The following is a 23,805-nucleotide window of genomic DNA, read 5'->3' as shown; positions in this document are numbered from 1 at the left end:
TCAGTTATGGTTTCCTAAAGAATTGATCAGTTAAAGTAGATCTGAAAGCTGAATTACAGATGATAATTTTTCACTTGCTATAACAGCTCCACTTGCAGCAATGAGTAAGATTGAAAAGTTAGAACTGATGGATGACTTGAAACCACTCATCACTCCTGATCATCAGCATCTGTTCTGACCCCCTAATGTTCCTCTTTTGTCTTGTATTGTTAAAAGTTCAAAAGTGTGACTAACTCTGTTTCCTCAGTCATGTTAATTTTTTTCTTTAGTGTACAGTATGATATGTATTGTAGTTTGCGAAACGGATTCTTAACTACACAAAACAACAACAACCCACAATGATATGCTATGATTGACACAAAAATGTTTTCACGATATGTCAGCATGGCCGTAACTTTTGAGTGCACACATGCAGGGCAGATTTACAATTGAGCCCCGCCTTCCTTGAAGATCAGTTGACTGTGTGAGAGGTGGATTGCCCTCCTTGTCCACTGAGCATCTGGCTGGGGAACGACAGATGCTGACAGCTGGACTGACAGCCAGCATATGCCGCTTTCTTTATTTCTGCTAAACTCAGACAATAGCATGGAGAGGGTGGGGGTGCATTGTATGGAAGGTAGACCTAATAGCTTGTGACTTCAGAAAAGAGCCTCTATTCTCCTGGAGAGCAATTAGTCTGTCTCTGATCCCAGCCTGAAGAGTTTATGGGTGGACTGAGGCCACGGACCACAATGGTCCATTCATATTCATGCAACATATTGAGAAGTTTGTATTTTTTCACATGTAATCTATTGCATCAGCAGTCATTGTCTTTTATATTAAGTGTTTATATTTAGATTTGCATGGTGTTATCTGTGGAATGGCAGATTCTGAACACCCGTTTAAACTGAGTAGTGTGGCCGCATGCGCCAAGCACGTGTGCTTTGTTTTGCAACGGCGTGACGTCACAAGCGCGACTGAGGAAGTAGTAGGGTACCAAAACAACGAGGACGCACTGCTGTATCATACGTAATATTTTGAAGTAAGTAGATTGCTAAACGTGATTTAAATTAGTAGCGGTGAAACGTACAACATGTCTTGAGTTAGTTTAGGACTGTAAGGGCAGCGGGGGTGTACCGTAACTAATAACACTTGCAGATGGAGACGAAGCTAAACGTTAGCATCAAGAAAAGACGAATTTGTGACTTGACAATGTTAACCCATATCAAATAAAATAGACGCCTTCTTGGTAGCACCAAATGAAAGCTTTTGTCTGCTCTTCCCCTGTAGAAATGGGAGTTAAAGGTCTCCAGTATTTCATGGAGCGCTGCTGTCCAGAATCCTGCGTGACAGTCAACCTGAGAGAGATGGCCAGGCAGCATGTTTCCAAAACAACCGACAAGTCTTCCAGTTGAGTCTTCTATAAGGCCTCGTGCACATATGCAGAAAGTCCTTAAAGTCGGGACGAAGGCAAAAATGTTTAAGAAACATTTTCAACATTTATTTCAATTAGTATATTAACAAATCTTCAATATTATTTCCAGCATTTGTGATACAAATTAACGTTGCTATGCTTTGGTAAATTCATGTGAATTTGATGCAAAAGTCCCATGTGTAGGAAAGGAGCATGCACACAGATGAGCTTGGTGGCTTTAATTTGTTATTGTAACATTACATTGATCCTTGAAAACATTTCTCCCCTGCAAGGGGTACCTGAACCTCTGCTTAAGTCACTCACTTTCATGCCTTTTGCTTTTATTTGTCCTTCGCTGTCATACGGATGTCCGTTAAATGATGTGTAGAATAAGTTGGCCAAAAACAAATTATGTCAATATAAAGCATGAGTTTGATTGTGATTGGTTAATTCTGAACACAGCCACATTCAGGTTATTAGAGGGTCTGCACACTTGTGCAACCACATTAACTCATTTTGCCCGGTGTCTCATTATTTACTATATTAGTGCATGTGTTCCTACCCTGGAAATGTTTACTCATTTACATTTTGTTCAGGTCCCACACTTGTTGTGGATGGCATGGCGTGCCTGCGCCACTGGTACTTGTGTAAAGACTGGGTGTGCGGCGGTCAGTGGAAGGAGTACATGAGCATCCTGAAGAGCTGGGTGGAGACGTTCAACTCTGCAGGAATCCATCTTGTCTTCTTCTTTGATGGTGTGGTTGAGGAGAAGAAGAGACATCAGTGGGTGAGGAACACAAACTTGCATATTGCTGGCTTTGTGCTGAAACCTTGTACCTCCAAAATAGTCCCTTTTTAGGAGACCCCCAAAACGTTGGTTTAGACTGGTTTAGAATTTGTAAAAACAACACCCACACATGGACTGACCAAAAGTATAGATTTTTGAAAAAATATTACATTTGCCAAATTGTAACCTAGGAGGTTTTGTCCCGACTCCAGCGATAGACAATATTGTTACTTTAATAGGATTTTGACACCTTGACATTTCACCTATAATGTGTTGTGTTTGCTGGATACCCCCAGAAATATGTCTGATTGCTGCTTACAGGTGAAGCGAAGGCGAAGAGTGAATGGGGAGGTGTCTAAAATATTCCGTTACATTAAGTTACATGGAGAGCAACCAGGAAAAGAGCTCTTCAGTCTGCCCTCTGGCTTGGCAACATTCACATGTTTTGCCCTCAGGTTTGCAATGTGTGACAATAAAATGCTAATAGTAATAATAATGTTTATATTAATTTAAAACAATTTTTGCAGGACATTAGGTCAGGATGTATTTTGCTCAGTACAGGAGGCTGACTATGAGATTGCCCTTTACGCCCATCGCCATGGCTGCATGGGCATTTTGGGACAGGACTCAGACTTCATCATATTTAACAGGTTGGTTAACTTGAGGCTTTTAATTTGAGTTACATTTGAACATGATGTATTCACAAGAATGTATGTTTTAATATGAAAATGTATACCCTGGTTATTTTGTTGTCTCAAAATGTTTAGTGTAACAAAAATATGCAAGCAAATGCTTTTCTACATGTCACATATGAGAAATATTGTTTATGTCTTTATCCATGAAACAAGAAGAACGTTTTTTTTGTGGTTCAGCTTAAAGAAGAAAATAAGAAATTTCTAAAAACATTTGGCGAGACGATTTGAATGAATTTGAAAAAAGTCAGCCATCAAACCGCATCATTCCAAACACACAAATTCCTGGTAAGAGTAATGACATATGGCATACGACTTTTGTTGAGCCTTGCACAAATGTGCCTTTAGTTTGACTTGCATCTTCTTAACTATCTATGGTCACAGATTCATCCCTTGTGTCACTGACAAGTCGAATTGACCGTAGAAAATTGAAGAAAATGCAGATAAGATGCCAGATTTAAGTCTATAATTTTTGGTCTTTTTCAAGCGTTCCTTACTTATCAGTGGCAAAACTGCACTTAGACCGCCTCACCACTATCCTATATGACCGAGAGATGCTTTGCCGAGTCATTGGATTGGATGTTACTCAGTTACCGCTGCTGGCCTGTCTCCTGGGTAATGACGTGGTGCCGGAAGAACGCATGCAGGCTATCAGGAACAAGGCTATGGCAGCATACAGGTGTGAGGCTCACTTTATGTAAAAAAAATTATAATTATTCAAATATTAATATAATGAAAAACACCAAATATGTTGTACAGTATACTTTTTTTTTTGTCAGGAAGCCATATGACACAGCCCATTCTGGCGCTCAGGGGCAGATGGTGTTCGCTGTATCCCAGTTTATCAACTCTTGTTGGGACAGGGAGGAGTCAGGGCTTATCCCTGGAACTCTGAAACTACAAGATGCAGACAGAATCCTTCTAGAAAAAGGAATTTGCTCCTATTTACTGGCTGGACCGGAGGTTCCTCAGCAGGATGCCCGACCTGCTACATTTGAGAAATATGTCAGTCCAGAAATAATAAAGGTCTGCCCTGTACCATGCCAACCATGTGTTACCACCGAAATAACCACTTTGCTGAGTCTAAAACCATGTTTGTCTCTTTGGGTTTTTTGTAGGCTTGTAGAGAAAAGCATGTATCGGCAGAGGGTTTCATGGTTTATAATGTCCTGTGCGAAGGAGTGATTGAATGTAGTAATAGTCTGGAGGATGAGGAAGATCATGAACTTTTGCCTCAGGCTGTTGTCTTTAAGTCGTCCAGACAACACATCTATGGTTTGCTCCTGCTCAACAGGCATAATGGTAAACACAAGACACATGCAGAGTAACCTCGCACCCGTGGACTCCCGCATGCAAAGCCATTCTTTGAATCTTGTGTGTTTTCAGACAGCACCGTGGAACCTCCAGCTATCAGAGAGTGGCTTGTCTACCCAGGCAACCTTTTGAAGGAGCCCGACATGGTCCTCCCCGTCCCAATCTGCGTCCCATGTACAGTACAGTACCTACAGTCCTTGTGAAAATAGTTATGTGGTCTTTAAAAACCCTGTAAAGTGAATTCAGATATTTGCTCCTAAATACATGAAACCGTTTGGAAGAATATTCCTGAAAACATGTACAAAGGCTAAGAACTATGTAGTGCTGAATTCTGGAGATATAGCGCTGATTTTTTTTTGGGGGGGGGGGGCTGAAATGTCATGCAATGTCGCATTTGAGTGTTGGGCATCCACTACTATGCAAGTCCTTAAGTGTCTTTATCCACATCAACTGAAAATGCCTCTTCCAATTAAATAGTCCACTTTAGAGTGCCTCATTGTTGACTGTAACGGCATGCATGACACGGGGAGGTAGGCGGAAGAGTAGGGAGGGAGAAAAAAAAGTCAGACTTGACAACCTGCGTATGGACCAAGGCTTCATGCCGGCATGCCCACTTTAGAGCGCCTCGTTGTCCGCCGGTGTAAACAAGCCCAGCTGACAACCCAGTGAAATACATTCCAGTACGGGGAGGCATAAGAAAGATGCTAAATAGAGTAGTATCCATTTTTCCAGATTTGAGTAACAGTTGACAGTTCAGCCGACTTGGTCACAGCATCTGACAGCGAGAGAATTGGTTGATTTTTCATGATTTCGTTTTTGAAGCCTCATTTAATTCATTTTTTTTCTGTCTGCTTTTGTAGGTGAGCAGCCCAGTCTAGACCTGCTGTGGTTCGGTTCTGGGCCTGACGTTTCAGCCCTTCGTCTGATGAGCTTTTTCTCAATATTTGACTGCCAAGAGTTTGCAGAATTGCACGGAGTTGTTGAAGACTTTCTTCTGGCTGCTCTTTGTCTGGTCACCTATATTGCCCTCCAGGTAGTGCATAGTAGAAGATTTTAATTATTGTTTAGCAATGATTTCTTGAAGCCCAATTAATATTACTTTCATTCGTTGTTTAAGAATAATTTGCTTTCAGGGCCACACTTAAAAAAAACAAAATAAAAGTGAAAATATAATATTACACTAAAGTGGGCATTCAATTTGGGATATGATCAACAATACATGCTGCAGTTATTCCGCACTTTGGTCAACGTGTTGTGACGTTAAACAGCGGCCGTTGATGGGGTCTCTGGCTTGGTGGCCAGTCCACCATTATCACCCAGAGTGACCAGTTTAGCCATAGACACGTCAGCAGCCACTCTGATAAGCACCCAGGTGCTTCATTCTTTCATTTTCCGCATGTTGTTTCTTTACAATGAGTGTTAAGTGTTAGCCTTTTTAATGTGTTTGTTTGACCTCACCAGTAGGCCTCCTAATATGTTTTCTTTTTAAAAGCATACTATTTCAATACAACTTTGCCCTAAAACAAGTTAAGTGGTAACAAGATAGCAAACCTTAAATGTTTGTCGAGGAGAACATTTTCACAGCTCTGCCCCCATTTTAGTATTATTAGAAGTCACAGAGGCAGGCATTGAAAACTTTTCCAGGTAGTTTTTTGGCACAACTATCAAATTTATACTGAATTGGTCTATCAAAGAAAAAAACTGCGCAACAGAAGGGCAGCATGTTCGAGCAGACAAGCAAAGATGAGCGGACAGGCCAACAGACAACAGTGGCTGTTGTTGTCTGAGGGCCGCTGCATTCACATTCGCTCACTACTCGTCTGTTTAAATAGCTTCGGGGTTTGTTTGTTTTGAACACGCCACACACACACACACACACACACACACCCACACACACACACACACACACGCCGGCTGCATTCAGCATTGTTGCTTTCCCTGTTGAGGACAAACCAAACAAACAGACACACTCAGACGACACACCGGGATGGGATTGAATTTGAAAGCCATTTATTATTATACATAAGCATATTTTTTTTTCGCATTCCCGTCATTTCTTCGTAGGTACCATCTTTATGTTCAGAGGACGTGGATGCTTACCTGAGTCAGGCTGTGTGCCTGAGGCTGAAATCTCTGGAAGAGCTTCAACAGAACAAGGTAAGCAAGTACTCATTTATTGCAACAAATTTGCGGTGCGTTTCCAAATGTATGAGAACATTAGCCCTGTATGCTTTACAGTAAACGTGCTTCCAGTCAGGGAAAGTGAAAAGGGGGGGAAAAAAACATTTAGAGAAAACCCAAATAGGCTCTTGAATGGGGATTTCGTCGAGAAAACGAAAACAAACAGCACCATTAGAAGTGGGCTTGTCATGTAAATGTGGTTGTTTGTATTTTTCTTTTTTTCCCCCTGTCTATCGTCTCTGTATCTGTCTGTCTGTCTGTCTGTCTGTCTAGACTAATACAAACAGCTCTTTGTTGAAGTGCAGTTCAACTACATCCATGACATTTTACAAGTGATACTCTAATGACGTCATTGCCAATCAAAACTGAGTATTATCTTTGCAAAGACTTGACAATGAATGTAGTAGTCTATCTATGTGTTTATGTATTTATTTTTAATTCTTTTTTTTTTTTTCTCAAACTACCTGCCTGTGACGCATATGGGCAGCAGTGGTAATCCGGGTCATCTGTGATGTAAACGGAAGCACTGTGGGTAATGCAGTGTCATGGCTAACTGATGGTTAGCAAGATAATCGGAAAGTTATGGTACATTTTATCCAAAATACTTGCAATGCCATAATGCAGTGCAAACCTGCCTTTTATGGCAGTACGGCGGTGATGAAAAAGAAACACGTTGTGGTTGAAACCTGATTCCATTTCTGACACGGACTTTCGCGTCTTGAAGCTAGCATTAGCACACAACATGCGTGTTTGATGTAACATAATACAATGTCATGTTTAGTTACTCTGAATGCTGGTACAAACGAGCTTAAACAAGTAATAAAAGTTGAATGCACATCTTGGTTATCTTTTTTTTTTTTAATGTATGCATACCCAAAAGCATTCAAGCTGTAAGGTAATAATGCTGCTTGCTGATGCGAAATGCTGCAATTTACATAATGTTGCTGCTATGCAAAAAACACGTCCAAAAACATGTCCTTTTTTCCCCCATTTTTTTATTTGTACGTTTTTGTGATAAAAAAATTGTAAAAAATGGACATAAGTGTTTTTCACATAGCAGCGACGATATGATCCGATTAGTTGACTAATCATGACTACTAACTGTGACTCGTCGACTGTTGACTTTCTTGAAAAGCTAATGCCAACCATCCATTTTCTGAACCGCTTATCCTCACTCGGGTATCCCAGATAACTCAATCAATACATAAAGTTTATGGTTTTCTCCTCATCTGTTGTAGAAATGAAATATATTCACAGTTTGTTTCAAAAGTCACTACTCTCCCCAAAGAGGGGAGCTTAAAGTGCCTGACCAGCTGTTCCCCAAACCGTTCACTGCCTTGTTGTTGACCCTTTTATTTTCACGTCTTAATTACCGTACTTATTTTGTGTTTTGCCTCTTCATGTTTTGGCTCCACAGTAATTAGGGCAGTGTCTTTCGGTGTATATAATAGGTGATCTCTGCGAGAGGTTGGAGACTCTTGGAGGGTGTAGGCCTGTAAATGATCAGTGTGGGTTTACCTGCGCGAGCAGGCGCAGGTAACAAGAAGAATAGACTTGTGCTGGCTCTCCATTGTGGCAGATGTGTGCATGTCCATCATTATGTCTTGCACATTATGCTTGGAAATATATATTTAGAGACGTCACTATCATGTTATGTTTTCACCAAGCTTTTGTGCTTGTTTTTAAGGGAAAGGGGTTGCGTCGGGAAGGTTTTGGGATGCCTTGGTTTTGTTGCAGCATTCCTCCCTATGGAGTTGCGTGTGTGTGTGTGTGTGTGTGTGAGAGAGACGGAGGTTGTTCTGGCGACATCACCCGTCTGTCCTGCCTGACGCTCACCACATGGAGCTATTTACGTCAAACACACACACACACCTCAATGGACAGCTCACACACATACACGCGCACAATTTTCTGTCCTTTGTCCTACTTTGTGTTCTCATATTCTTATTCTTTTTACTCTTTCATTCTTCTTTTCCTTCTTTGTGTCAGTTTGTTTGTGCGCTTCGGGCTTTTTGTGCATCTGGTGCAGTGCTTCATTGTTTTCAGTGTGTGAAGCTGTGTTTGACTGGAAGCAGGTGACAGGCAGGGCTGCGTGAGTGTGTGAGTGCCTGTGTGTGTGCGCGCGCATGTGTGTACATAATCACAGTTATCAGCGCTATCTGCCAAGGGACAGGTGAGAGCATAAAACGTGCACACAGTGAACATCTGCCTTCTGTCATTGACTGCTTTTTGCTTGAATGGTTATTTACGACATAATGCAACAGTCTGTCATCGCATAGGGAATTGGTACAAATCACATTTGTTAGCTGGATTTATATCTTGGATAGGCTATTAAGGCTTCTAAGCTGGTTTTCACCTCAATAAAAGTATTATAAAATGTGTTGATACTAAATAAAGCACATATTCATTATTGGTATCTTCACATTCCTGATATTGATGTATGTTATATCAATATAAATAGCACGAAGATTTTGGCCCATGTGAGGGTATGCGAATAATATTTTTTAAATAGCATCACAGGTTCACACTTGACAAATAATTACATTTAACACCAATGAAATGCACATGGAACAGTGCAATTATTGAATGCCATTATCCTTCCGAGTCATCTCGCTTGGATAGGAAAAGAAAGAGAAGTTCCTAAGCAAAACCCAGAACCCAAAGAGGCCCGTTGTGCTAGACTGAGCTGTGTGTTGCAAGAATGAAAAGTGACATGTAGCAAACTCACGCTGCTTCTTGTCCAAGTGCTGCGACAGATGATCAAACGAAGCATCAGGCGTCCAACGAAAGATGTGATGTGTGTGACCAGGCAAATAATTCCAAACTTCTTTTTTTCTCAGCTGCCATTCCTCTGCAGCCGAACAGTCCAACTGGGCTCTCTCTACGTCCGAGGACTGAGCTACATGCTGGGGGCCAACTGTGCCAGCGGCAGCCCGCTGCCCAACGCCGCCCTCATGCCTTGGCAAAGCTTCGATGGGCATCTCTTCCACTCCAAGTACCTGCTGGCGCATAGCGGCGCTGAGCAAATGGTGCTGCTGGAGAACAATGTGAGTGGAAACGGGGAGACTAATAGTTGGAATGCACTCATTTGCTCTTTCATTTGGTGCAACTGCACAGTTTAAAGACAACCACAACTCCAAATTCCGCCTTTGCAAAATGTATGTCCCGTTTTGATTGACCCTGTCAATTGTTATTTACTGCTTTTCCTTGTAACCTTGAACCATAACCAGAAAATGGATGGACGTACAGCTCTTTCTGCTACTATTTGTAATATGTGAATATACCCCTCAGTGCCATTGTCCAACATATACGGCATACATCTTGAAATGGATCTCATTCGATTGTTCAGGTGCGTAGTGAATTGGGCCCAGCATTTAACAGCATGTGTCTGCTCCCCTTCCAGCCGTCCAGTCTTGCCTTGTTTGTCCGGCTGAGAGAGAAACATGTAGAAGTTTGCAAGAAGAGAAACAGAGTCTTGCAGTCTCAACCCAAAGTTAGCGCGCTGGAACAAAGTCATACCCGATGCAGAGACGGACACACAGGTGACGAAAGCAACATATTTCACATATTTTTTCTATTAGCACTGTTGGAATTTTGTTTCGTAATACTTACATTTCATTTTGAAAAGGCCTCATGTTTGATCGTTAGAATGAACAATGCACACTGGGTCTGAAAATAGCAGAATAGCATTTTAATCTGACCATTGATCAGTGGTAGTAGTTCTCTGGTAGCCCTCAGTGAACCACATTACCCAGAGTGCCGTGCTGTAACCAGCTCCATGTGTGCTGTGGTCTCTTACACACGCACACACACGGCTGCAAACACATGTGCACGCCTGAATCCAACACTTGCTTTGTCAGTGCACTAGTAATAACATGTTTCTGTTTATAGGTTGGGAGCACTCTATTTTAAGACAACAACAATGATTACAGACTTCTCTCTCTGTCTCATCCCCCCCCCCCCCCCCCCCATCAATCCCCACTCGGTTCCCCTTACCTCACTTGTTCCCATACGTTAATCCTTTTATCTTGTCTGGCCTTTCGTTACCTCCTCATTTTTGCAGCATTTTCGCACCTCACCATCTTCTAACTTCTGTCTGCATAGTAAAAAAACAAAACAAAAAAAAACAGCTTTATGAACCACAAAAAGTAACGGGACGGTTTTAACCCTCAAAATGATACAAACTGTTAATTTGGAGCCTCCCTCCAATTGTTCATGACACTGTATATGTACAGTGCTCAACATAAAGGATTAGTAAGAAATATTTTCTCAATGAAAACAAGAACATTGTTCAGAATTTTAATGATGATTAGCCTCACCTTTGTTTAAATTCTTGTCAATTACATTTTTTTTTTAAATATAAAATTTTCTAATGCTAGATTTTAGCCTCAATGTGCCTTATACTCTTTGTTGTAACATCAAATACTGTAATTTTAGTAAATTTTAAGTAAATAAATAAGTAAATTTTTTGTGTGTGAATATTGACAGATTATGCAGTACAGTAACTTATAATAGACCTTATTTAACCACTGTACATACGAGCAATACAATAAACCATAAAAGGTCATCAGTTTTCACCAATAAGAGCAGAAAAAGTCCCGCCTCAAAATGCACACCTCCACCTACAACCCAAGTGAAGCTGGAATGAAACTGTAAGTGGGAAAATAAATGGAAAAAGTCCGCAATTCAAGGAAAACTGTAACCCGTGTTGAGTACACAAACACTATTTTCAGATGTTTTGAGTTGTGAAGGGAACAGAGCTGAAGGTTTGATTGCAATGCTCCTGTTTACTACAGTGAGTTCGTTGGGCTTATTGGTGCATTCCAAATAAATTTGGTTTGTTGTCAAAAAAAGAAATAAAAACATATTTTTACTTGAACTTTCCGCCACTTGGTGGTCAGTCATCGGGCACGAGTCAGCAGCAGCCTTGTGAAATATGAACCCGTCGTTTTTATGCAACCCCTGTGACTTTTGGTGAATGTTTTTTCTTTAAGCAGCAGCGTGTGCCAAGTTGGTTTACCCCAAACTGTCTGCTCTCTACTCAAGTCAAGCTCTGTGGGTCTCAGGAGGATGTTTCTGCTGGCACAAGATGGAGAGCTGTGCCCTCCCTAGTCGTTTTTCCCATCATTACTTCAGATGTGTGCAGGCATGTGCGCGAGTGAGAGTTGTGCTGGCGCTATGTGGTGTCGTTGCAGGCCTGGCTTGGCTTGTTTTTTTGCAATCAGGCCAGATATTTAGTCTCCTCAGCAAATATCTCTCGGCATCCCAAATTATTCTTTGACCATGAATCTTCTGTTACTCTTTCTTTTGTCCGTAAATGGCGGGGTACAGTCACATATCATGAGTCTCATTTGACAGCCTTAATTTTATCGATGTATTTTTCGTCCATTTGCTAAATCATAGCTTGCTGATATTTTTTACAATCTCTCTTTTCGTTCATTCTAAATGTGTTCACCGACACCAAACTCATCGAAGCAGACCTTACATTGTGCACTGGGAACAAGAGAAGAACCTTTCGCCATACTGTTCCCACAAAGTTGGAAGCATGGAATTGTGAAGATTAAAGGCCTTTTCACACTGCACTTATAGAGCGCAGTGCGCATTTGATGAACCCATTTCATTGTATGTGCTGCGACAGCGTGGCGACGGAACGCTGTGCCATGTCGTGTCGACGTGCAAAGTAGGTGTTCACTGTTAGGGTGCTGCCACTGGAATTGAAAAATGTTTAATTCAGGAGCGGTGTGATTTCACAGCGCTAATTTGTACTATAAATCATTGGTTCCCAGCAACTGGGTCGAGCTGCAGTGGGCTGCACAGTTGAAATAATGAGAAACTTACTTGTACTTCCAGTTTATTATCTGAGGCTAAAAAATATCTTATTTTGAAAAGTGACCAGATTTTCTCTGTCTATGACGGACTTTCTTGATGCATGTCAAGATCGTAATTAATATCTCGGGTCAAGTAGCACTGATACTATATCCACAAACGAGACGTATTTAGAAAGTTTACTTGCAATGCTGAAAAAGTCCATTGATGAGACAAGACGAGAGCCAATGACCAAGAAGAAAGAGGAAGGTGCATTCACAGACAATTGCAGGAGACCTACTTGAAACGTGGATTTACGGCGATAGGTGATTTGCATGTACAAGGCTTTGTTGCATTATTAAAGATTATGCTCACTTTGGCAATACAAGAGTGTCTATATTTGTACTCGTACCTTCAGATGGTGGTGAAAAGTGGCGGGAGAGGGGCGAGACGTCATTCGGAGGATGGCGGAGGGGCAGTGGGCAGCGACTTGGTGGAAACAGCAGAGCCAAACTACAGGAGAGACCTGCATACAGAGGAACAGGCAGAGGCCAATATGTCCACCCTCCCTTTCATCCTCCCTCCATGGATGGAGGTGCTCAGAGCCTGAACCCTCGGCCAGAACACCCTCAGGGTCGGTGGCGTCCCAGCAGAGGGCGATACCAGCTGGCTCCCAGGTAACATCGCCAAAGGTGTTTTAACGGAAGAATAATATCATGGTCCCTCATTTGGAATTCTTCCTCTCAGATGGCGTCAGCCTCCTGCTTCTGGAACGTAACTCCGCCCTGACAGAGAGGAGAGGGGCAAAGGATTAGAGTGCAGGACTCGAAGAGTTAAGAGGGTAGGAAAGAGCTGATGAAAGGAATCACAGAATCGAGTTTCTCTGAACAAACTGATTAGCTGTCAAGAATGTTTGTCGAAAGGATGTAGTAGGTGAAAATAGGAGGATTAAGCAGAGAGAATTGAGAGGTTAAGAACACTGAAATGTGTCTTTTTTTGGGGGGGGGGGTGTTGAAGAAGAAGAAGAAACTTATCCGGCGGCATCTCTTGCCACGATTCAAACTGGCTGTGACAGAAAACAAAACAAAATAGACTCAAGAAACAAATACAGCCTTTTTTTCAATGTATAAATTAAAAAATAAATAAACATGCGCTGGAAAGAGGATCAGTGCTTAATTCTCATCTGGAACCGGTTTTCCCCATTTGCAATACTCAAACACACACACCTTTAAATTCGTGCTATATAAGACTTAAAACATATGTGATGTTGCCACTGAAGGAAAAATACATCACTTGTATAATGCAGTGATATTTAAAAAACAAAAATCTACAATTTTGATGTACCAAAAAATGTGATAAAATTAGAAAACTGGTCTAGTTTGGCGTAACCGTGGAACCGAAGGTGTAAACAAAATCCCTCTTGTTAAAATTACAACTTGTTTAAATTTCTAATCATCTTTTGTACAGTATATGGAATAATAAAACATTGTGTGTTTTTGTGCGGCATTTGCATGCATGGTTGTAGGAACGGAACTCCACTCCAGTTTTCCTGCTGCATCTTCATGAGCAGAATTGTGTCTAATAAACATAAATTGTACTCAAATCAGATTAATGTTAATTTACAATAATATGACTCAAGTAAAATTAATAAGTATTGAGTGAATAAGCTACTCAACTGGTGAATAACCTCTGATAAAAAATTGTTTTAAATCAGCATGGCTATCAAATTGACAAAAATATAAAATTGGAATGTGCAAATTCAAATATTGTCCAACAATAATACATTTCATCTTCATAAAATAACATAAATTCAGGCAAATTTAGCCCCAATAAATGATCTTAAAGTAACTTCTTTTTGTTGACATGGGTGAAACCGGGCCTCGAGATTACATAGAATAACAGGAACGAGGCAGACATAGCTGTTCTTTTTCATAGTCTGTAAGGTAATCATAGATAAATGTGAGGCCGAGGAATGTTTCCTCTTCTGGTGGATGTAAATAGAAACAGAAAACTTTGCTTCTTGTGGGGCTGCGGAGACTTTGCGTACAGCCATGTGACTGCCTGGCTCTGTTTGATTAGTGAGATGGAGTCCAACGTCACGAGTCATTATGTTGGATTGGTGAATTTGAGTCATGTGACAGCACCCTTAGCAGAAGTCCGTCAAAGCAATAATAGATAAAAAAAAGTAAGCAAAATGTAGTTCAGTGTGATGGAGTAAATGTAGTGTTTCTTCTTAACATAAATATGCATAATACTTACTTACACTAAATCCGAAAAGGGACTTAAGGAAATGTAACGGAATGTTAATGCCCACCTCTTTTCATGAGAGCGACAGAGGAGAGGTCTGTGGGTGGGGCAGCATAGACGCCTACATAACTAAAGCAAAGCGGCCATGTTTAGATACTAATACGAAGAGGCAGGATGTATTCTGCGGTGAAGCAAATGAGAGAAGGCTGAACCAAGAAGAAGGGGGATAAAACAACAGAGGAAAGGAAATTTAGGCCTCTCGGAGAGAGGTCAAGTATTAGGTATGGGGAGAGCAGAGGGAGAAGGTGGAATTGGAGGAACGACTAAGAATAGACAGACTAACAAAAAACAGGAAGAGATGGAAGAAAAGAGGCAAAGTTGGGAGACAGGAGAAAACTGGCAGGGTTTGAGTTGATGGTCTGTTGTGTTGTTTCAACCACAGGAAAACCCTGTTGGCTTCCTCTTTCTATATGTGTATGAGTGGGTGTGGTTCCTCCAGCAGCAGGGACACAAACATGCAGTTAAACCCAATTCGACTCCTCCGGTCTGGGATTGCTTAATTTGACTGTTCCCCCTCCTTCGTTGGCTATCCAATTAGTTTTGAGCTACTCTATATTCTATTAACACATTCTCTGTGTTGTCTAAACATTCTAAAGCTTTTAGAGCCAAGAGAACTTCTTCTTGAATGAAAAGTCGAAATGCTACGAACACGTACAAACACCATTGTTAAATATATGCCTCTCTGACAGTGTCAATCAAAATAGAGCAATACTGTCTGCTTGTTTTTGTTTTGTTTTTACCTGTAAGTGCTCACATTGGCCCAGTAATAGATGCACTCTGTTGATGCAGGCTTCCAAAAATGTGCAGGGATGAAGTGGCCAAACAGAACCCTTGTGTATTTACAGCATATAAGTATAAAGTGCTTTCTTTAGCACAGGCCAAAGCGGAGGGAAGCAACTCCCATGGCATGTGTGTCTGTGTGTGTAATTGATGAGATCTAATCCCTACAGCCTTATATAATACGCCTTGTATATAATTGTAGTATTTAACACACATGTACGTATATTAAAAATGAATAAGTTTGCTTGTGATGGATTGTTGAATTGTGTTGAATAACGAACGCCTCTTCTCTTACCTGTGTCCATTCTACCCTCCCTCCCTCTTTCTCTCCTCCCTGTGTCTTTGAATGAATGCACTTTGACTAGTGGAACATATGCTGCTGGTTGTTCAATACCCTCCCTCTGAGCAGGAGCACATCCATGTGTGTGCGTGTGTGTGTGTGTGTGTGCGTGTGTGTGTGTGTGTGTGTGTGTGTGTGTGTGTGTGTGTGTGTGTGTGTGTGTGTGTGTGTGTGTGTGTGTGTGTGTGTGTGTGTGTGTGTGTGTGTGTGTGTGTGTGTGTGTGAGAGAGGGAGAGAGCGGGAGAGAGAGAGGGAGGAAGGGAGGGTGAGAGAGGGAACGATTGGTGTGTGCGTGCGCGTGTGCGTGTTCATTGAAACGTGCCTCCTGTTGCACATCGGCCATCTGTTCTTTGAATGGACTGATGGAGTACTGCTGTAACCATGGCGATAGGCCATTCAGTCAAATGGCACCATCAAGCCACCCCTGGCTGTTTTGTGTGTTTGTGTGTGTATTTATGTTTATGTTGAGGAATGGAATTGACTGGCCGAGTGGAGGAATTCCCACGTGTGGATGAAAGCAGGCTAACGACGTGTGTTGGAACCGCGACTAGATTGTTTACTACTGTACTATAACCTAGCAACTTTATTCGCAAAGAGAACTTTCAGCCATATTTTGTTCATTTAATTAATCAGCTGTTGTTGATTTTACCATAATAGAAAGGAAACATACCTGTGTTCCTTTTTGGGGGGTGGGAGCGGGGTTGGGGCTGAAAAAGGGGCTTGAGCTCTTTTGTAAGGCAGATTGGACAAGTCAACATGTCTGACAAACTCCTCCCCCAAAACACTGATGATGTCATTAAAGCAAAAGGTGCTTGAACAAAGTATTAGTTTTGAGAGTGTGTGCAGATACAATCATCTTATTGTGATTTTTGTTTTGTTTCTTTTTCAGTGCATGCAGGTTATTCATATTTTATTGTTTGACAGGGTTTTTATTTTTAAAATATTTTTGGGGATGTTTTTAACAGTTTTTATCCATCTAACGGGGTGGCCATTTTGCTACTTGCTGTCACCTCAAAATGACATCAGAGTTGCTCGGGGCTCTGGTAATGACCAATCATGGCTCACCTGTGTTCTGAAGCTGAGCCGTGATTGGTCAGTATCTGAGCCCTGAGCCACTGCGATGTCATTTTCTGTCAACAGCAAGTGACATAATGGCCGCCCCTTGAGATAGACAAAAGCGGGTGGATTTTACTGCTTAACTCATATTCCATAAATGTAATATTAATGAGAATGCCATCTTTAGACTAGTGGGGGCACATACAACATATTATTATAAAGAACATTTTGGGGTTGACTTCCCTTTTATTAATAGGAGTGTGTTTACATTCTTCTGTCACTCCATCTCTTGTCAGTTTAAACCTTTAGTAGTAAAAAATAAATACATTTTTTTGTTAAATTGATTTGAATAAAATATTTGAAGTATAGCTTAATTATGATACCAATTATTTGTCAATAAAGGAACATAAACAAACAGCATCAGTGCAACAGTGAAATGAATATTGAGTTTCAACTGTCTCAAATCACTGGTCTATTCATCTGCACCCTCAGACCATTCAGCAGCCCCACCCTTACACACACACACACACACACACACACACAAGCCCCGCTTACACATTACACACACACCCTGCTCCACCCAGTGGTCCGGGGTCTGCTGGCCATATGTCAGCCCATCTCTTGTGAGACACCTCTCCTGAGACCCTGAGCCCTCTTTTGTGTGCGTGCATGCTTGCGTGCATGCGTGCCCTAATGTGTTTGCCATCTTTGCTCACGATCCATCTCGAAAACCGCTGTCATCTACCAAGTGTTTGAGTGCAACTGACCGCACCACATCTGCATAGAGTCAATACTTGTCTAATTGCCAAACAGGATGAACATTATTTACCGGTGTTCAAACGCGTGGCTCTATGTCTTGTTAGGGTTATCAGTAAAAATACAGTAGCACTTCAAATATTGAACATAATTGGTTGCCGGCTGACCTCTAATGAATTTGCATATGGATAGTTTTCCTACAAAGAATAATGTAAATGCAATTAATCCATTTCGAAACACTGTAAAACTGTCAACTTCAGAAAACGTAACTGTACAGGCATTGATAAAAGGGAAGTCAACCCCCCCAAAAATTATTGACAATAATATGTTCTATGCAGCCCCACTAGTCGGTATTCTGGTTAATATTGCGTCAGTGGAATATGAGTTGAGCAGCAAAATCCAGGCATTTTGCCACTTGCTGTCGAGTGATAATGACATCACAGTTGCGCAAGTCTCAGGTAACAACCAATCACAGCTCAGCTTCAGAAAACAGGTGAGCTGTGATTGGTCGTTGCCTGAGCCTGATCAACTGTGATGATGTTTCCAGTCGACAGCAATTCCAAAATGGCCGCCCCCTGAAATGGGGGGGGGGGGGGGTGGATTTTGCTCCATAACTCATATTCCACAAATGTGAAATTAATCAGAATATCGTGTTTAGACTAGTGAGGTCACATATAACATTATTGTCAAAAAATGTTTGAGGTTGACTTCCCCTTTAAAAGTGACATTTTAACATTCTTATCCGTCATGCAAGTAACATTTGTACTCAACTTTGAGCGGGAAAGCTGGAGAATAAATCACACTACTGCAGCAAAGTGGAGACTACCAAATATAATTCTGACGCGTCCATAGCTGAGGAACAGCAGCATGGTAAGATAACGTTGAAGACATTGACACACATTTGATGATATTTTTTCCAAACCTAAATACAGAACAAACAAAAAAGAAAATATTACAAAGTAATACTGAATCCGATTTTTTCTTTAGTTATTGTCTTGGCCATAAACTTGTGAGCAGCCAGGACTAATATATGTGAATACCCCTACATAGCAAAACACAAAAAGCTAAGGAAAAAGCAAAACACAAATCCAGCTGATGCTTCCTGAGCTAAGTCTCGTGTGATGATTGCTGACATGATCTTTGCTATTTGAATCACCAAGTTTAACTAATTGATCCATTTTCTATCGTGCTTGTCCCCATTGGGGTCACAGGTGAGCTGAAGTCTATTGCAGCAGGCACTCAACAAGAGGTGGGGGAGCACCCTGGACTCACATTCACACTATGGATAATTTCAAACAACCTAACCTGCATGTTTTGGGAATCCAGAGGGAAAACCCACGCAAGGATGGAGAGAATATGCGACAAACCCCACACAAAAACGGCCTGAGTCGACATATGAAACCGTCAATGCCGACATACGGACCACCAATCCGCAGTATTAAATGATTTGTCACTCCAAGAGAACTTTCCTGTGTGTCCTTGTGATCAATAGAGAGTTCTGATTGGATCATCCCCAGTGCTGGGCAGACAGCGGCCCATTCCATATTGTGGTGTTTTGTTTTCAAGTCCTGTTACGATCTTGGTTTTAGGGTCAACCAAGCGGAATTCTTTCCCATTTTGTCAGCCTTTCTCACCACTATCTGGCAACACAAGCAGGCAGATCGCACACAGATTTGCCGTTGAAAATTGAGTGACTTAAAAAGTGCCTTTTTTTTTTATGCCTGTCGGCTGCATACTGACTTCTGCTTGCCTCATCATGAAGCTTTTTGGACATTTTATGGACCTGCTTTGTAGTGTGATTTAGTTCAAGCGTACATGCCTTTGGCGACCTTGCTTTTTACACCCTGAACTGAAAATGGCTTTTTTGCAAGCTGCTCCCACAAAGCTGGAGAACATTTTCCAAATGGTCTTAAGCAAGAGAGAAATCCTGATCCAAAGGTGTCTTTTAATACTTTTTTTCTGTTTCGTGTGCGGTTTGATAGACGCAAATGAGGCCCTGACCCTGCATAGCACAATTTTTTTTTTCTAATCCCCATTCTTTCCACATCTTTGATTTCACTTAAGCAAGCACTACATCTTTTTTCTTTTTTTGGGGGAGGGTGGATGTTGTGTAAACAACCACAGCGTGCTTGCGCACAAACATTTGCCATTTGCCACAAATTTGTGCTCTTCCTTTAAAATAAACAAACAAGCATCCAGCCGCATCCACACAGATGTCTTTTGAGTTTAAGATCCCGCTGTTGTTCTAATGCGTAAACGTGTGAAAGTGATCTGCATTCGACTCGAGTAAGAGTTGTCAACGTGTTGACACCGGGGGCCTTCAAATATGTTTGACAGCCTCTCTTATTAAAAACAAATAATACCATGTATTGTAAACACGACTTTCAATATATATGCAAGTCACCGAGACAATAGGCTATTGAAATACAAACTTGTGCTAATGTGCACCACAGAATAATGAAAGGAGAAGCATCGTCACAAACACCATATAGGCTTATCTATATGTTGAAGAGCTTCCGACGTTTCGACTCGCCAGTAGTTTTTTGTCAAGGTGCGATGTTTATGAAACCCTATTAATATTAAATGCACCATAATATCTCTTTATTTCAGTCATCTCCATTTTAAAACACCCTTTATAATTTTACATATTTAATCATTCATATTAAATGATGTCAAATATATATTTTTTCACCACCTGTAGAGAATTATGCCGTAAAATTTTCTATGAGGACGACACACATGGATCTTGTTTTCCTACGGATTCTTCCTTTTGACCAGATCATCAGTTGCACACACCCAGACCATAGTGCTGCCCGTGCCACCTCGCAACGGCATTCCTGTGTTAATGCATGAATCATGACACTTTGACTCCATGTGTCTCTTTCTTCCTCTCTTTCAGGCCCCCGCTTCATGTCTCTCTTTTTCTAACTTGTGTCTCTGGCCCCGGTAACGCTTTAAGGCTGCGCAGATGTCTTTCTGCTGCTTCTGTCTGTGAAGTGCTCGGTGGGTCACATGCATGAAGATCCAGGTTAACAAACAGACAGATTGGGGGGGGTGGCTAAAGAGGGTCATGGTCAAAGGTCGGGATAATGGGGAAATCCCAGAGCTGGACGCATGGAGCCACTTATCTTCCTTGTGAGGTGACTTATTTATTTATTTTGGAAGCGTGGACAAGTGAACATCTTTATGTTGTCTGCTGACTGCAATTCCGCTTGCTCATGATTGGCCTCATTCAATAGATTATTCAAATTTGCAGTCACGAAAGCTTTTCCATGAATCCGTTTCTGTTACTTCAAAGACTACTTAGCCCGTTTTAATTATGTTGCTAACCAAAACAGCAGTGCCTCGTGAGGCATGCCACAATGGAGTGTGCCGTGTTAAAGAGACTGGTCTCCATAAATCACTTTGAAGTGCATCATTGGAAAAATTGCCTGTGTGAGTTCAATAGCAAAACAGTGGCATCTTCTTCTTCATGTGTTTAAATCAGTGTCACGGTTATAAATGTCTGACTGAAATGCTTTGATCACCGAGGACAGAAAAATGGAAGACGTTTCATTTATGAGGAGCACCTCAGGTGGGTCACCTCTTTACAACTGGAATTTCCATCTATTGAACCGCAAACTTTTTACATTATACCCACAATTCCTTATTGTGACCAGCCCCCTTTTGTTGTCATTAAACATCCTCAAGTACTTTAAAATATGATGTAGCCGCATCATGAGGTTGTCTCGGGTTCGATGCAGATGTGGCCGGTGAGAGTGTATATTTTCATAAGGAAGCAGACAGAAACATTAACTTGGTTCTTTTATGACCTTAGACACTGATTTCTTTGAGGGCCCGGGGAAATTCTTCTGCAGAGCCTGGTAAGTTATTTGACCTCCACACACGCACGCACACACACATTAGTGCAAGGTAGGGGGTCACATCCTAGTAAAAGAAGTGATAGTACTTCAGCTGGTACATGTCACCTCATCCTGCTCTTTGATTTGCACAGACACTTCCCTTTAGCATAGGACCGACAAATACACACACAAAGCCACACTCTCTTTTGGCGCTTTCATAAAATAATCTTAACTTGTGTTTGTAACAAGTCACGCTTGAAATAGCATGAATGAAATGCCCAGATTGGATGCAGTTGACGGTGTTTAGTTTGGAGCCAGTGACCACACAGAAAGAAGAACACCGTTTTGGAATTTGTAATCCTATACCCCTCCTGAAGTCGATCAATTAAGATACTCACAGGAGGAAGCAGGACTTGACACGGAAGCCTTAAATAGTACAAATGAGTCCTGGTGTCTATTTAGCATGTAAGTGTCAAAAAAGGAACAGGATGTGTGTGCGTGAACGAGAAGAGGGAGCTCTCAATGCAGACTTCGTCGTGTATTGTGCGTAATTTAAAATTTGCATTCATAAGCATTTGTTTAGTAAAATATGAAATATTTGCTGCAGTACAATGCTGAGTTTCTAAGTGCATTTGAGACAAGGTTTTCCTAACTTAAGGTTGGGACACAAAAGGGGTTGCAGGTCAAATAAATGTATTTGGTTGCCGATCAGCACAATTAAAAAGATGGATATATTTGAGTACATTTAGTTTACAAGGGATGAACCAAATTTCCAATTTGAGTGTTGAGCTGAAAATGTTTGGAAGAATATAAATAATTATTTTAATGTTTAAAACAATACATACAATAAATAGTCACGTGACACAGTGCTCGAGATAAATATGATTTGAAATTAACAACACCACACGTGCATTAAAAAAATATAGGTTCTGAAAGGAAAACAAATCTTTTGGGGTGAGCTCATTTATCGTGAGCGCTTCAATAGGAATAACATCCAGTATTGTTAATCCAAGTCGCCGTTATTTCCCTCGAGACGGTGTGTTTGCGTGTGTATTAGGAGGTTAGTTAAAGGATCATCTCCCACTGTCATGGAGGTGTGAAGCCTGGATTTCTCATGTCCTCCTACAACCCTACCCCCCTTCCCCCAACTCCCCTTTTACACCAGAGCAGGTGTCAAAGCCCCCACTGAGGTGACACTTTTCACTGGGGTGACAAAGAGCTTCCCTGCAACAACATGCGTGCGCACATACACACAAATAGCAGAGGATGAGTCTGCTGGGAAATGTCTCCTCGTGTATGATTTTTTTTTTTTTTTAACTCAGTCAGAAAGTAAGAAATAACAAAAAAATGTCTTCTAACATATAATAACTTTTAGCACTTAATAATAATCTAGGTCTGAACTGAGATTCATACATTCACTGAGCATTTATCACTAGCTAATGGGTGTCTGTTTTTAGGAAGCTTGTCTTGTCCTGCTCTTCCTCCTCATTTCCCTTTCCAGATAAATCTGTCACTCACGCTAGAGATATGTGTGTGTCTGTGTGTGGCGGGCGATGTTGAGTCACCCACATTCGGGTAAACATCTTGTTATATCAAGACCCCAAATTGACTTTTAAGGGCTGAGATTTCAGTCGTTTTTGCGGATCTGTGTGACTGAGCATTGACATTGTCATCTTGACATGAAACTATAAAAGCTTCAAAAGTACTGACACTCGATACTTGAATAAGTCAACCCAAAAAAATATATGTTTTTGACAAAAATATTTTCTATGCAGCCCCACTTGTCTAAATATATTATTCTGGTTGATATTGCATTAGTGGAATATGAGTTAAGCAGCAAAATCCAGCCGTTTTTATCCATCTCAGGGGGCGGCCATTTTGCCACTTGCTGTCGACTGAAGATGACATCAATGTTGCTCAGGGCTCAGGCAACGATCAATCACAGCTCACCTGTTTTCTGAAGATGATCATCTTCATCTTCACTCGACAGCAAGTGGCAAAATGGCCGTCCCCCTCAGAGTTGGATAAAAATGGCTGGATTTTTCTTCGTAACTCATCGTCCACAAATGTAATATTAATCTGAATTTATTGCGTACAAACCTTTACCTGTCTTAAGCCTCTGGATAGCAAAAAGTTTTTATTTAATTTGTTTTGACCACACATACAGCTCAGGTCATTGTAATTTTGTAGCTATAGCTGAAGGTGCAAGTCAGGTAACATCCCTGTGATCGTGATAGTGGATAAAAGTTGTCCTCGTCTGTCCTCCGTGTATGTTTTGTCCCACATAGGGGGAGCATCCGCGATTACCTCCACCACAAACGGCGTTTGATGTGTCACACCCCCTTGGGCCTCGGCCTTCACATGTAAATTGTTTCATACACTCTTCACACCCGTTTGGAGTCTTTTTGTGGTCACAACTATTCAAATCACTCCACATTCCAATACTGGCCTTTGATTATGCCATCCCCAACTAAGCGTTTATGGTGTGTCGTGTTTGACACAATTGCACATTGGAACGCAATTGTATCTTCTTTTTTTTCATTTAATGACAT

The 23,805-nt window shown here is 41.3% G+C and overlaps 1 protein-coding gene across 1 annotated transcript; it reads left to right on the top strand.

Moving 5' to 3' along the window:
- The first annotated feature begins 940 nt into the window (after window positions 1-940).
- Window positions 941-16,249, top strand: fam120b (family with sequence similarity 120 member B). Its single transcript, XM_086072287.1, has 15 exons — window positions 941-1,021; window positions 1,270-1,389; window positions 1,990-2,180; window positions 2,502-2,635; window positions 2,708-2,830; window positions 3,360-3,551; window positions 3,652-3,898; window positions 3,991-4,174; window positions 4,259-4,360; window positions 5,047-5,219; window positions 6,251-6,343; window positions 9,208-9,414; window positions 9,771-9,909; window positions 12,591-12,849; window positions 12,920-16,249. Exons 2-15 carry the CDS (start codon window positions 1,272-1,274, stop codon window positions 12,948-12,950), a joined length of 2,193 nt encoding a protein of 730 aa, XP_085928413.1. The 5' UTR covers window positions 941-1,021; window positions 1,270-1,271; the 3' UTR covers window positions 12,951-16,249.
- Window positions 16,250-23,805: the final 7,556 nt, after the last annotated feature.

Source organism: Leptonotus elevatus, chromosome 3 (genome assembly GCF_054856555.1).
Source record: "Leptonotus elevatus isolate MCC_2025b chromosome 3, RoL_Lele_1.0, whole genome shotgun sequence".
NCBI classification, from domain to species: Eukaryota; Metazoa; Chordata; class Actinopteri; order Syngnathiformes; family Syngnathidae; genus Leptonotus; species Leptonotus elevatus.
The sequence above is the reverse complement of the archived record's forward strand: the minus strand, read 5'-3'. Positions and strand labels throughout refer to the sequence as shown.

Excerpts from the sequence above, each read along its gene's own strand:
- fam120b (XM_086072287.1), top strand. The coding sequence starts at position 1,272 with ATGGGAGTTAAAGGTCTCCAGTATTTCATGGAGCGCTGCTGTCCAGAA. Across the intron at positions 1,390-1,989 it reads AACAACCGACAAGTCTTCCA|GTCCCACACTTGTTGTGGAT; the intron begins GTTGAGTCTTCT and ends CATTTTGTTCAG. Across the intron at positions 2,636-2,707 it reads TTCACATGTTTTGCCCTCAG|GACATTAGGTCAGGATGTAT; the intron begins GTTTGCAATGTG and ends CAATTTTTGCAG.